General features: G+C 34.1%; 1 protein-coding gene across 1 annotated transcript in view; it reads left to right on the plus strand.

Moving 5' to 3' along the window:
* Positions 1 to 15,195, plus strand: part of LOC133533765 (elongation of very long chain fatty acids protein 7-like) — a 42,827-nt gene extending 27,632 nt beyond the window's left edge. Inside the window, exons 7-9 of the mRNA XM_061872805.1 lie at positions 11,321 to 11,457; positions 11,754 to 11,915; positions 12,549 to 15,195. Coding sequence (XP_061728789.1) covers positions 11,321 to 11,457; positions 11,754 to 11,915; positions 12,549 to 12,689 — 440 coding nt within the window. The 3' untranslated portion in view covers positions 12,690 to 15,195. The remainder of the gene's footprint in view (positions 1 to 11,320; positions 11,458 to 11,753; positions 11,916 to 12,548) is intronic.
* Positions 15,196 to 15,886: the final 691 nt, after the last annotated feature.

Here is a 15,886-nt window from a genome sequence, read left to right on the forward strand (position 1 = left end):
GAGACCGTTCGCTGAAACACTATTGGGACAATGATCGTCGAATCAACATCCCACATGGCGGTTATCTCGTCAGCCAAGTCTAGGTACTTGCTGAACTTGTCCTTCTCGGCTTTCACGAGATTCTCATCATGGGGGATGGTGATATCGACGAGCACGGCCCGGCGTTGCGATCACGATGTCAGGCTTATTGGCTACAATAGTCCTGTCAGTGATAATAGATGCTGAGGGGATTTAGAGCTAGGCAGAACAACAGGGGATCACCCTGGAATATTCCTCGCTCAATCCTTATAAAATCCTGCGGGCCAGGGCGGTCATCCCCGCCTGGTTGACGAAGAACTGTGGTCCACTGCCTCATACACGCGCTTAGAAAGGCTCTTAAAGCTGTATCAACTTTATACAGCTCTAAGACCCTCCCCAGCCATGAGTGAGGCACCGAATCATAGGCCTTCTTGTAGTCAATCGGTCAAGCGGCGGAAAAGGCCCCCCCTTTTCCGTCGGATTTGTTGGCAAATGGTCATGTCTATGAGGAGGAGCTCTTTAGTACCACGGGACCTAACCCTACATCCATTATGAGCAGTGGCCAAAATGTTATTAGCGACAATATGCGCGTTTATTATTTATTTTTAATACTCGTAACGATTTATAAATTTATTACCGATATGGATTTATTATATATATAACCTAAACAGGCCTACTTGGTTGGGGAACTTGTGGGGGAGAGACTAAGTAGAATAAAGTATCTACAGTATTTTATTCCCCAAAGAAGTACTTTTTATGCCTGAGTACGTTGTCGAAGATCTCGAGACTGAATATGCTGTATGATAATTGATAAGATACATAATAAGTAGGAATGTGTAAAAAACATAGTATTTAAAGTTCTTACAACTATTTTAAAATACCTAAATTTAAGGACGAAATTAGTGGTATCGGAATTTGAGCACGTGCACAATTAACCACAATCTAAATCACTTTAATCGTAGTATTAAATTCCTTTAAAAATTCCAATTCTAATGTAAACAAGTCTAATTTGGAAAATTTTCAATAATGGTCATGATCATATTTAAACGATCATTCTCCTTTGCCTCTAACGACTGTCATTCTATAGAGCTGTAGGTGTGTTATACATTTAAATAAAGGTCATTATACTTTGTTTGGTCAGTTCAGATACACATAAACGACACTTGAGTTTTAATTTGTATTTAATTAACCTTATTGTATAAAGGCAATACTGATAAGATTGATAAGGGTAAATAAGTTTGCAGTTGTACGTCCTGAAATTAAAAATACCTACCCCTCATTTAGCGTCAAGAAAAAAATAAGTACATTAATTTTTCGATAATCTTAATCGTACTTACTAATGGTTAAAGAGCATTTCTTTAAAAAAATTGCCATTTTCATAATTTTTTTTTTATAAATTTTGTGGTATTTCTACTCAGAATCACGAGTTCTTTCGATCCTAATGGGATAAAAAAATGTCCCAGAGTTGTTTTCCTATTGCGTTACCATTTTTCCATAAACTTTGTATGGCGGTTACAAAAATGAAAGTTTGAAAAATGTATGGAAATTTCGGGACACATTTTCTCCTACGAGAATGTAAAGGGCTCGCGATCCTGACTATAAACTAGTATTATACTGTGCTATAAATAACACAAAAGCGGCAAAAAGTCACTTAAAATAGCAGAAAAAAAGAAACGCTTCAAAAGTTCCCACACTGTAACTGTGACAGACTGTGAAATGAAAATATAATTCATAGTGCACCGTGCCGTGAACCCCTCTAGAGGCTAGTCGTATGCTAGTGATACGTGTCAGCACACCCGAGCAACCTAGGCTAGTTACCTTATTGTTAACGGTTAAATTAAATTCAGTGTGATCATAATCAGAGGCCGGAATTCTCCTGGTAGTTTGATTTGTCATTATGGAGTTCTCATTTATCAACTTTCGATATACCAAATTAAGAATGAGTGATCTCTTCCAGATAACTTTTAAGTCCTTAGTTGAAAATGCGAAATAGAGATGTGCAATAAAACAATGAAAACTTAATAGTTTCACATTAAATTAGGTACTCCAGTTCCGTGTTTTTTTCCAATTTGGCGCTCAAAGTCTGTTTTAGTATTAACAAATATTATATTAGTTTCTTTATAAAAGAAATATGTAGCCTATTTTTTTCATATTATACGCTTAAATCACTTATTGTATTGTCAAATATCCTTTAACTATTATCATTTTAATTGTGTTCTATATTGTATCGATATATGTGTATTCGAAGTCGATAAATGAAAACTCCCTATGACAGTTCAATAATGCCACAATAATTCCTGTCTCTGGTTATAATTTTAACATAAATACTTCATTTGTTGATTGTATGTCATTAACGTCATTGTAATAAGAAATTATAATATTCGAGTAACTTGATGGGCAGTCATAATCATAATGTCTGCAAAAAAAGCAAATGTGTTCGAAGGCCTCGGACCCCTGGAGCCTCGCTTTGTATTATTAATCACGATGTTTGTAGAACGCGGTCGAGGCCCGAACGGATTTTTCTCGAATAAGTATTTTCGGAAACTTACGTAGTTTTGGCATAAACGCAAATTAACTTGTTTAAACATATTTGATATTGCACAATTGATATGATATTGCATATACCTATATAGCGACACAAAGTACCTACAAATAGCAAAAAAGCTAGTGACTAAACAATAGAGTAGGTACATACTAATATGTTGGTACTTCTAAATAAATAGTTTTTGATCTTTACGAATGATTGAATTTTCTATTCTTCATTCATCCAATTCAAATACCTAGAGTCAAACCAAAATAAGTTGGCAGCGATTTTGACAGCCCTGACGGTGCACGAGTTTGCATAAACGTCAAACTGCTATAGAATTATACCGTTTGCTTGACACTTGCCCCGTTTGAGCTATCAAAATCGCTGCCAACTTATCTTGGTCTGACCCTATTTTATACGCATTAAATAATAAATTGATAATGTTACGTATATTATAGCGTATTAATTGTACAATAATATCATTATTATTCGTAATTTTCATTAGTAACTAATTGTGCAATAATACAATGTGTCATTTAAATCAGATATTTTTTTAAATAAAAGAATTTTACCTAAAATGAAAATTCTTGGAGTAATTTCTAACATTCAATCTTGCAATTTACCTTGCTATCGGTGAGAAAAAAGAACACTAATTTAAAAATTCCGCTGTCATTAGTGTTGATATGATATGACATCGTTGTGTGCGTGACTCTGGGGCTGATACTTTTATAGTTATGTATATACCCGCTATAATATAAGCTTTAAAACAGGATTAATTGACCTATTGGTAACTGCTGATACAACAGTATTACTTCTGATGGAAAGGATTCCATACAGAATACAGATCTTAATATTAATGTTGGTAAAATGCTAGATGGGATAGATTAAAGCAAAGTATTGCGTTGCCTAATGCCTATACATTAATTAAATAACATGCGCAATCCAACATTGTTTGACTTATATTGACGTCAAGAAAGGTTTAAAATGGGAATCTTACATAATACAAGTCTCTGAGCAATTACAGTCGTATTTAGAATTTAGGAATATTAGTTTTTCTGTTTGGTATCAGTGTGAAAAGCATATTAAATATGCATTTACATAAATAAGCTCTTTAGTGTTAGGTATTAAGATATTTGATTTCCAACCGGTATTGTTTCGGAATATATTAGGCTATTATAATGAAACATCAAAATCGGCTTCGATTGCAAAGTGTTATCTGGTTTTTCGATATGTTGTTACGACCGGTTAGAGCAATACTGGGATTTCCTTGAACGAGTATCCTGTGCTATATAGTTGAGTAATACGTTAAAAACTGCACATTTCTTACGCATAATCCAAAGACATGTAAGGAGTGTCTTTTCAAAAGGGCTTATTTCCACTATAAACTTTTTTCGGGAAATCGAGAAAAAACATAAATCCACAGTATTACCGTAAGTTGGCATAAATTTTGTTTTGACGTTTCATTATCTATCTAAATAATTATTTAACTTACTATAAAATTTCAAAATTAAGCACTTTTGATGCAAACTTCAGGAATTAAGCCGTTTTATTATGGCCTTGTGAGATATCCACTTTTTTGATTTGCACATTTCATGAATCAACTTTTTCGAAATCGATAACTTTTTATCCAGAAATTAAACTAAGTAACTACTAAAATTAATGTTATGGAATATGGTGGTGTTTTTTTTATTTATTCAGGTAATTACAAAAAAAAACTAAGCTTATTTACTAAGTATCGTTAAACCTGTAAGGTTTGTCTCGATACTCCGTGCTGTAGTAGATTTTATATAAAAATGAATAATTTTAAAAGCATAACAAACTGTTCAATTTTTCATAATAACTATACTCAGGTTCAGGTTATTATCAGCAATTTCTGTGTTTAATGATTTCAATTGCTTCACGTACTTTCCTGCTGTAGTAAAGACGTTCCCTTGAGAGGACTCTGGGAGTGACAACCCTAGCGTACAAGTGAATAATCAAGATCAAGTGCGGGTAGTTCGCAAAACCCGCGCAGCAAGATGTTCATACAATTTATCGCCAGTCTACCTGTGACCACGAACGTAACGTCACGTTCGAAACGTCGTTCGTTTTAAAATTATGAATAAAAATCGTGTTGGATTAAATCAAAACACTGTGTATGTATAAAGAAGAAATAAGCCCTTTTGATCCGAACTTCGATATTTGAACCTTCTTTTAGAAAATAAGAAAAGACTTTTTAGAACTTTCATCTTAATGAAAATGCATAATTTTATGTTATAAACATAACCGCATTGATAGTTAAAAAATAAAGAGAAATGGAAATAAGTCCTTTTGAAAAGACACTTCTCATGTATTATCTCATGTGTTTTTCATACTTATGGAATTTTAAACTTAAATAGAGATTTAATGTTGAATAGTTTCGGAAATAACTACCGCTTCTTATCTCAAATATTCTTTTTACAAATGTCATTTGAGAAATGTTCATATCGTGCTACTCTATTAGTTTTGGTGGCGTGCTAAAGGGTCTAGCCGCAATCCTATAGTGAAACTGCCCCTGGCTGAAATGTATACCTTTCTTAGAAGCGTTAATTGGTCTTATTATAAGATATCATTTTACAATATTTCAAGCCTGGAATCCCCTTGGTTTGGATAAAAAAACAAAAATATATAAAATCTTTTATAATTTTTCTAAGCTAAACTAATGATTAGATTTCTTTGAAATTCGGATTATACATGGCACTAATAGCAATACATTTAAAAAAAAATCAAGGTTCTAACTTATTTACAAAGGCCTAAAAAAATATTTTTTTTTTGTTTAAAATTTTTTTTTTATTATTTACAAGAGGGCGACAACCTCAATTTTTAGGTATTTAATGCACAATACAATATTGTATGAAATATATTTTTTTCATAAAAATCCATTTGTGGCAACAAGGTAAAAATGTCTTACTAATGCAGGCCATTCGACTTAAGGCGTCTGTAGGTTACACATTGGGCCAACGTACTTGGCTCATTGTGTACTTCCGCCTTTAGAACCATTTAGTAGGTATTAACGAGCAGCAGCTAGTCGAGCAGAAAAATTGTTTACACTAAGTATATATTTTTTAATGCAGTATTGCGTATTTCATAATAGGAATGTTTATGTAGTAGTTGTTTACGTACAGCAATGGTAGATTACATACCGAGGCCAATAAAATAAGAAATGTCTCAGAACACATCGGACTCGCCCATGAAGGGTTCCGTACCATTTATGACGTATTAAAAAAAACTAGTTACTAGATCTCGTTCAACATTTTACCACTTTGGACACACATTTTACCACTTTGGAAGTGTCTCTCGCACAAACTATTCAGTTTAGAAAAAAATGATATTAGAAACCTCAATATCATTTTTGAAGACCTATCCATAGATACCCCACACGTATGGGTTTGATGGAAAAAAAATATTTTTATTTTATGACGTATGAAAAAAACTACTTACTAGATCTCGTTCAAACCAATTTTCGGTGGAAGTTTGCATGGCAATGTATATCATATATTTTTTTTTAGATTTTTCATTCTGATATTTTAGAAGTTACGGGGAGGGGGGGGGGGGGCACATTTTACCACTTTGGAAGTGTCTCTCGTGCAAACTATTCATTTTAGAAAAAAATTATATTAGAAACCTCTATATCATTTTTGAAGACCTATCCATAGATACCCCACACGTATGGGTTTGATGAAAAAAGATTTTTGAGTTTCAGTTCTAAGTATGGGGAACCCCCAAAATTTATTGTTTTTTTTTTTTCTATTTTTGTGTGAAAATCTTAATGCGGTTCATAGAATACATCTACTTACCAAGTTTGAACAGTATAGCTCTTATAGTTTCGGAAAAAAGTGGCTGTGACATAATCGGACAGACAGACGGACATAACGAATCTATAAGGGTTCCGTTTTTTGCCATTTGGCTACGGAACCCTAAAAAAAAATTAAGGTTCTAACTTATTTACAAAGGCCTAAAAAAATTTTTTTTTTGTTAAATTTTTTTTTTTTATTATTTACAAGAGGGCGACAACCTCAATTTTTAGGTATTTAATGCACAATACAATATTGTATGAAATATTTTTTTTTCATAAAAATCCATCTGTGGCAACAAGATAAAAATGTCTTACTAATGCAGGCCATTCGTCTTACGACCATTAATCATAAAATATAGATACATTCTCGGCATATGTCTAAGAAGGTATATAGATGCTTCATAAAGTATGATGGCGAAAAGAGGGGAGTAGAAGCAATCGATCAATATTGTTGTGAATGTGCGAATGGGTTAAGAACAGTAGGTTGTTGTTCACATGTAAAGGCAATTATATATTACATGTCGTATGGCAGGTTTTTATCCAGAATTCCGCGGCCTAGCCATAAACTCTGTGCACTGTTCAAGACCGAAGGTATAAATGTTAGTATTAATACAGACAGTGACGAGGATGAGTAATTATGTGTTATGTTAAATATTAATAAAATGTGCTTTACTTTTTAGTTTCTTTTGATACGTAATATTTTTTTAAGGCAGTATTGCGTATGTCATAATAGACCTCAGCTTCGCTTCGGCCGATACTTACATGTGTTCTGAGACATTTCTTATTTTATTGGCCTCGGTATGTAATCTACCATTGCTGTACGTAAACAACTAATACGTAAACATTCCTATTATGAAATACGCAATACTGCATTAAAAAATATATACTTAGTGTAAACAATTTTTCTGCTCGACTAGCTGCTGCTCGTTAATACCTACTAAATGGTTGTAAAGGCGGAAGTACACAATGAGCCAAGTACGTTGGCCCAATGTGTAACCTACAGACGCCTTAAGTCGAATGGCCTGCATTAGTAAGACATTTTTACCTTGTTGCCACAAATGTATTTTTATGAAAAAAATATATTTCGTACAAGATTGTATTGTGCATTAAATACCTAAAAATTGAGGTTGTCGCCCTCTTGTAAATAATAATAAAAAAAATTAAACAAAAAAAAAATATTTTTTTAGTCCTTTGTTAATAAGTTAGAACCTTGATTTTTTTTTTTGAAAATGTATTGCTATTAGTGCCATGTATAATCCGAATTTCAAAGAAATCTAACCATTAGTTTAGCTTAGAAAAATTAAAAAAGATTTTATATATTTTTGTTTTTTTATCCAAACCAAGGGGATTCCAGGCTTGAAATATTGTAAAATGATATCTTATAATAAGACCAATTAACGCTTCTAAGAAAGGTATACATTTCAGCCAGAGGCAGTTTCACTATAGGATTGCGGCTAGACCCTTTATCGAGTGACTACGTATAATAAACGCTAATGCTTAAGATCTGTAACTTAAACTTAAAGATTCAATAGTGAATTTTTTATTTTCAAGCCAAGTTTTCTTTATTTTATAATAGTTGCAAATAGTGATGGGCTGCGGAAACATTCCCGCTACCAGTAACTTTCCATTTGGGAATATTATAAGTAAGTTACCAATGTTACCGTTAACATTCCCAAAAGATGGTAAGATACGAAACTCATTATTTATATGAGATAAAATAAGATTCAGAAGTTATTGTCTTAGTCCAACAATTTATGTACAGTCGCGGACTTTAATCATTGAGCCATTTAGGGTTTAGTTGACATATGAGATATCATAGCGTTAGTATTTACAACCAATTTGCTTGAACCGTAAATGGGTCAACAATTGTGTCGTTCTCAAGCAAAAGGTACTACATTGTCGTTTGCCATAAGGACGCTCTGAAAGGTTATTCGTATAAAGATAAGAGCAAATTTCGTCCTTATGGTAAGCGAAGACGTGGTACCTTTTGCTTGAGAACGTCACAATTAAAATCAATTTCAAAGTGTGCCTACGCTACGCTATAGCCTGCTTTCTTGTGAATTTCGATTTCGATTTTAATAGCCACATGAGAATACTTCGGTTTGTGGATTAGCTGGGTCGCTTTTGTGCCGGTATTTTGAAAAATCTTAAAGCCTACGATGCTCTCTAAAGATTTTTTCATTATTTGATTCACGTTTGACTAGGAAAATTTGAACATAGTTACGATTTTTTGCAGTTAATACTTGCCTGTGCATTGTGCACTATGATTGCACAACTAACTTGCAATGTTCCAAATGAATTCGGTCCATCGAGTAAAATATTTGACTATTAGGCAACAAATATGTAGCAGTAGTAGTGAGCTGTACAACAATTGTTTTAAATTAGCAGATTAAAAGAGGTGGAAGAATGAGTCTCCGCTTAGTGAATTGAATAGGCTTTATTGAAGTTTGGTTGATTGTGATCTCTTAAGATTAAACTCATAAATACATTTTATTTAACGTATATTTACTAAACTTGTTTTATTTTGTACCATCTACGCGAATTATAGATATTTTATTGTTCACACGCCTAAAAAGAAAGGTCTAACCTAACGGTCCATTTACATTTTACTCCGCAATTTTAATACGTCTATAAAAGTTTTGGTTTTGGTCGAAACTAGAACCAAAACCGAACTTTCGGTTTCGGCATAAAAACATGTTTCGGTTGGATACTAGTATATATGTACTTTTGTATTTATATAAAAAATGTATAAAGCTCATTTTATTTTAAACAAATTAATTGATATTTTACTATAAAACTGTGATCATTATTATACAAAATGTTGATTGTTATATTTTCAAACTTAACTATACTGATTTATACGCATATTTTATTTTATTTTATACAATTAAGCCTTATTTTGATAATTACTTCCAGATAGTATTGTTCCCAGTAACTTTGGAAAAATACCCGGTAGTAGTGGGAACATTACCGGTAACATTGGAAATTTACTCTATCAGAGAATCCTTGACTGTTTTATGACTGTAGATTGCATATGCATTATTATTTATTTAAGTATTTAACACGAAAAAAACGTAAACATTCTAATTATTTTTTCAAAGTTACTCAATCTTACCGATCACGGGTAATATTACTGGTAGCGTTACCGGGAAAATTTCTACTTTGAGTAAGTTACTGGTAACGACCCATCACCAGTTGCAAATTATATAAATAAATAAATATTTTAGGACATTATTACACGAATTGACTCCACAGTAAGCTCAGTAAGGCTTGTGTTGTAGGTAGGTACCTACCTATTGACAACGATATATATAATGTATAATTATAAATACTTAAATACATAGAAAACACCCATGACTCAGGAACAAATATCCGTGTCCGTCACACAAATAATGCCCTTACCTGGATTTGAACCCGGAACCATCGGCTTCATAGGCAGGGTCACTACCCAGACCCACTAGGCCCGACCGGCCGTAAAAAAATATATATTTAAATATTTTAATAAAATATTTTAATAAAATATTTAAAGGATCAAAAATGATATAAAGAAAAATAAATCTACAGCTGTTTTATCTTACGCAGCAGCCAGGAGAGCATCCTCAAATTAGGTTTATACTTATGTATTTACCGAAAATAACAATTATTATCTTTATGAAGAACCAGAACAAAATCACGGGTAATAATTATTTTATTATGTTGTAACATTATAAAAAGGTAATTCAATGTCATAGTCATAGTCCAAGTATTTTGTTAGTTATTACTTTTTAGTATTTTTTATTTATTCGATATAATTCAGAAATTTACTTAAAAATTGTCAACAAAAAGCAGCAGTGTGCCTTTCAACAAAAACGGTTGAGTGATGCAATTTATGTCCATAGGCAGGTTCCAAGAAGCGATTACAGAAATATAGACCAGTTCTGGTTGCACTTGGATCGAGTAAATCATTCCTTTAACAGTTTTAATACATTTACATGGCATTGTATATTAAAGTTGTAAGATTAGTGTTATAAGGAATCAGTTAAGGAAACTGCTTTAAATGAGGTTAATTAATGACTGTTAGAAGAGCGCTCATATTTATAGTCGTTCGATTTGAAGCTGGCCCCAAGCGGCTAATCCTTTGTTTATTGTTAAGTAAAACCGCACGTGCTTACTACCTGCAAAAAAAAGGGTCATATAATTCTAAAAGGCACCTGAGCGCGGGCTAGGTCAACGCATAAACTTATAATTGCAATGTCGACCTACAGTCATGTTCATGTTACAAGTAAATATTTAGTCATTCGTGTATGAGAGAGTTAAATAATTCACGTGAATCCAATGAGAATATTTCCTACTTCAGTTTAGTTTGTTCTATTAATTTTCATCTCTTCATGTTAAAGTTACATCAGTTACATGAAAGTGATTTGCGGCGTCATTGGAACACGAAATAATTTATTTATATTTGATAATGTTTCAATATATTCTCCTGCACACTTTATATCCATTTTAGCTAGCAATGTTGCACAGCTTATATCAAATGAAATAAGGTAATGTGGCTAAGAGGAACATTTTTATATAACATAGTTTATTATGCTTAGGAATTCGGTATAAGTGTTTCTCTTGCCTCAATCTATGTTTGACTTATTTACCTACCCAAACTTTCCTATTTTTTTAGATTCAAATGCTGCTACAAAGTGTCTATTTTAAATACCATGATATCCAGACTCTTGAACCCTGTGACGTAAGCACTTAATTACCAAAAACCCGGACTAACAGCTTTCCCTTGCATCACTATTACCCTAAAATAAAACGTGGGATCGTTACCAGCAACCTTGATTTTACTGTATGCCGCGGTGTCCTTATTATATTACTATTTTTTTTATAAGTTGTGTTTCCATGGTTTTTTCATGGTCTTCGTGTCTTGAAAGAATTTAAAATACAACCTAAAATCGAGTTATTTGTAATTTATGTTTATTTTTTTGCAGGTGGTCATTCGACTTTCTTCGGCATGCTGAACACATTTGTACACATCATAATGTACTCGTATTACCTACTGGCCGCGCTCGGACCTAAGGTGCAGAGGTACCTATGGTGGAAGAAATACCTAACCGCATTGCAGATGGTTAGTACAAACAAAAGAAAAACTCAGTAATACTTAAAATGAGCATCCAAAACGAAAAAGTAGGTACTTAGATGATGAATTTGTGGTGCCTTAATGTGATTATTGTTTACAGGAAAATAAGACAGTAGGTACACACGAATGTAGGTTGCACACGAATAAAATTAAGTGTATTGTTGTAAGCTCATAGGTCCATTTATTTTATGACGCCCAGAGGAAAGACGCATAACCCTAACTCATGCGAAAATGTAACCCGTCTACTTTGCTAAAGGGTACTTAATTGTTGCTGCTTATTTCAGGTCCAGTTCGTGCTTGTGTTCTTCCACACGTTCCAGCTGTTGTTCACGGAGTGCGACTACCCGCGCGCCTTCGTCTGGTGGATCGGCATGCACTCCGTCCTGTTCTACTACCTCTTCTCTGACTTCTACAAACAGGCTTATCTGAGGAAGGAAAAAGCTAAAGTTAGTACTTGGAGCTCTCTTTGTACTAATACATATAAATAGTCACCATAGAAATAATTGTGTTTCAAGGCCGATATGACATATCTTCTTGATGTTTGTCTATAGCAGAAACTTAATAAAAAGTATCATTGTTGGCATTACACCTTTACTATAGGTACTATAATTCCTATTAATTGAACTGCCATAGACGATCATGGTTATCAAACACTGATTACATTGTAAAACTCTAGGGTCACACCCTTGATCATTTGCATGTCTAGGCTATCTTTCCATAACCTGTTCTCTTGGTCACTAGAAATATTTAAAACATATTTCCTGTTGATGTTCAAGACCTTAACCTAATTTGTACATGACCACTTCCTTTTTATATAATATGTAGGCGTGTTTGACATAGCGTGCTACCTTCACTGGTAAATATTTTAGGTAAACAAACCTCTACAAGCATAACTAGATTGTGAGGACCCTGAAATCAAAGGTTAATACTCTAAAAGATACGTCTAACTCCTAATATGAGTAATGTGGGAGTGAAACTACTTCAAACAACTCAATTTGACACGATAGTAGAAATTAGAAAATAGTTAAGATAAATAGTGTTTTAAGAATATTTTTGTGAATATCATATATTTTTTTCAGATCGCCAAAGCGAAAGTAGCAGCGGAGGCAGCGAAATCGGAATCAAAGGACATGATGTACCCACTCCTGAACGGGTTCAGCAATGGCGCCGCGCTTGGCGACGTGCGGCAGCGAGTCGCCGGCGCCGTCGCCGCGCAGTGACCGCCGCGCGCCCTTAGATCCTAGAACAATCCACCCGCAACCACGGGGGCACTACCGACTCCGATAGCCAACTCTGCTCCTCATTCCGGTATCCAAACGCTACCGGAGAGCGAAAGGGGTAGACGTTTCGCATTCTATGTGGCCCTTTAAATAAGAGTACCCGATGGAGAAAGCTCAATTAGGTAATCTTAAGTTATTGTTAATAATTAGATGTAGAATTGTTATAAAGTATCAGTGTAGATGTTGTGTGACTGCGTAATTTACAACGTAATAAAATAAGACTACCCGCAGACCAAACAGAACACCGCAGTCAGATTTTTTTTCCTTCTTTCTGAAGCGATGCAGATGATTTTCGCCTACGCCGTCAGTTTGGTTTGCGGTTAGTATAGTCTATACGCCTTTGTGGGGTTAATGGAAAAACCCGTTGACATGTTTAGATTACCGTTTCGATTTATTTTGTTGTCTAAAAGTTGCTAGCTTAGCAACCGTCCACGTGTGAGGAAACCGATGTTTATGATAATTAAAGAGGGTCGTCCTTTTTGTATGCAATCTGACCAGAAAAGCATGCATGTTTATCTGTGACAATTATAAAATTGGGATACTTGTATGGTTGTCAGTAGTAATAATAATCTATGAAAAAATATTTCAACTCATTGTACCTCAAAACTACCTGTTAAAGCAATAGTTAGGTTACGCTCTCATTGTTGCTTTTATGATTTCCTGTGCTATGAATCTGGCATTGATCTTAGTTTAATTATATTGTAACGAAGTTATTACCTTCTTTATAATTATGACTGCAGCTCGTATTTCCAATATGCACCGAGCGCTGCGCCTTAGGCGCTCCAGTATTGGTATGGTCTACGATTACGCTTAGTTTTTAAGGAGGTCACATTTTATACTGGTTCGTCTCGGACAATGTACTCGATAAAAGAGGTAATAGTCTAGTAAAACTAAGTACTTTTCAAGTGTCGACATTGCTAGTAATTGTGTGAGTACGTTTGAAGGACGTCAATATTATTGTTGACGATTCTGTTCAATGGTATGAGTGTGTGTCTAATGTGTGAGTGCCATTGGTACCGATGCCTTGCTAAACTGTACATAATCCGACCAGTCCGGTAAATCTAAACGGTAAATATACTTTTAAAATAGTGCCAGGCCAAAACGGTGTAAATCGTACCCCGAGAATTCAGGAAATTAAAAATACGATGTAAGTGGAGGTGGAAGGTTTGATATTGTAGTACGTACAAGTGCAAGTATAATTAGAATTTTCTAACTTATTTCACGATGAAAAATAAATCCTATTGTTATTTTTGCCTCCAGATCTCAACTTACGATTTGACGAGAGGCTGCGTGAGGACTTATCTTACCTTCTTTACACGTCCGTGTCACGAAATCTAGTAAATATTTCTCGGCTGAATGTTAGGCTAAGCACTCTGTGGTTGGTTTAACATTTGCCGAACTATACAGCAGCAGTACTATACAGTAGGTACTTACCTACTTAGTTCCAGCGTAGTCGCGGAGGTTACCCTTGGGTTTTTTCTATCTAGCCCAGGCTATTATAATCAAGGCATTATTGTAAGTTTTGTAGCATACGAATGTACCTATGTATCAAGCCATTTTTCTAGCCTGTAAAATAGTTTTACTTATTTAGTTTAGTTATTATTTATAATTGAAAGTAATTATCTCTTTTTAGTTGTTAATTACATGACTGTTTTTTAATAATATCCAAGCATATTAGTAGGTATTGTTTGCCCGATCACTTTTTTGGTCGTAGTATGTGGAGAAAGAAAATTGTTTTTGTATTTCGAGAAGGATTTTAGGTTTGTTATATCTCTTTGTATGGTTATTTATCTATGTCTAAACTAAATGTTAACCAGACATTTCATTACATATTGGAAGTCGTCGTCGAAACGTCCTGTACTATTATGGACGTAGCGTAGGTGTCTGGGGTCTGGGTAACACCGGAAGTCTAATCAGGATCAGGAAGTGCATAATGCCAATTCCTATGACAAACAAACAATTGATAGGTACCTATAAAATGTAATTTCATTGGTTGCTCGACCGATTCATGTAGTAGTCTTCGCTTAAATCTGTTAAATACCTACATACGTAAAAAGGTTCACTTGAAGCATTATTTTGATTGACAATTTAAAAAGGTTATAATTAAAACTATGATAAATTGGTTGTATGTGACTCCAGGCAGCATTTGTGAGAGATCCCCATTTAATTTTTAACTGTATTTACACGATTTTCAAACAACCAAAATCCTGTTGATTTATTCACACATAAAAGATTTCTTAGCCCCGTTTGGCTGGCCTATTTAAGAATACCTTTATCTTGGTTGTCCACTGGAAGAGCAGATGATTGTTAAGGGGTCTGACCATGAAAGTGTAGTTACACAAAATTGACATTGTTAATATCATGTAACATATAGGTAATGGTTAAAATAACGCCGCGTTATCAAACTTTGTGATACTTATTTAAATAAAAAATAAGATTATAAAAACTATGAGTTTTTTTTACATTTTTCTACAAACAAATTATATAGATAATCTACGATGACGCGCAGATTTTTCAAATCTAACCTTTAATAACATGACATTACGAGTCAAGGCACGGGTCTACGTGAAGGACACAACCTATATTTATATTTATACTCGTAGGTGTTAATATTTAACTGAGGCGGTTGGTAATAAGTAATTATTGTTAGCTACAGACTGGTAGAAGGCTAGGTTGCACGAAGCAAGTCCTAAATCTCAGATCTCAACTATAATTTTATGATTCCCTAGTCAACTAGGAATCTAGTTCAGACGGACAGACAGATTCCTGTAACGGATGGTTACAATTTACGGTTCAATTTGTAATGGTTAATTGTCAATTGCATTAACGTTTCGGCCAACACTGCTTACATGTAAAGTGGGAATGCTTTTTTTTTCACTTCAACCCTATGGCTTGGGGTGTCGTTGTATAGAGGTCGTCTTTTAAATACGAATAGGGATGTACAAAATATTTTTTTTATAAAGTGTATATTTTCACAACTAATTGCTCGGAAAAGAAAAACATGTCAGTCAAATACTTTTTTTATACTACGGTAAGCGGTTACCGTAGCCTATGAACGCCTGCAACTCCAGAGGTGGGCGTTGCCGACCCTGACACCCCCCACCCTCGACCTCTGGCAACCTTACTCACCGGCAAAC

This window comes from Cydia pomonella, unplaced genomic scaffold (genome assembly GCF_033807575.1).
Source record: "Cydia pomonella isolate Wapato2018A unplaced genomic scaffold, ilCydPomo1 PGA_scaffold_202, whole genome shotgun sequence".
Classification (NCBI taxonomy): domain Eukaryota; kingdom Metazoa; phylum Arthropoda; class Insecta; order Lepidoptera; family Tortricidae; genus Cydia; species Cydia pomonella.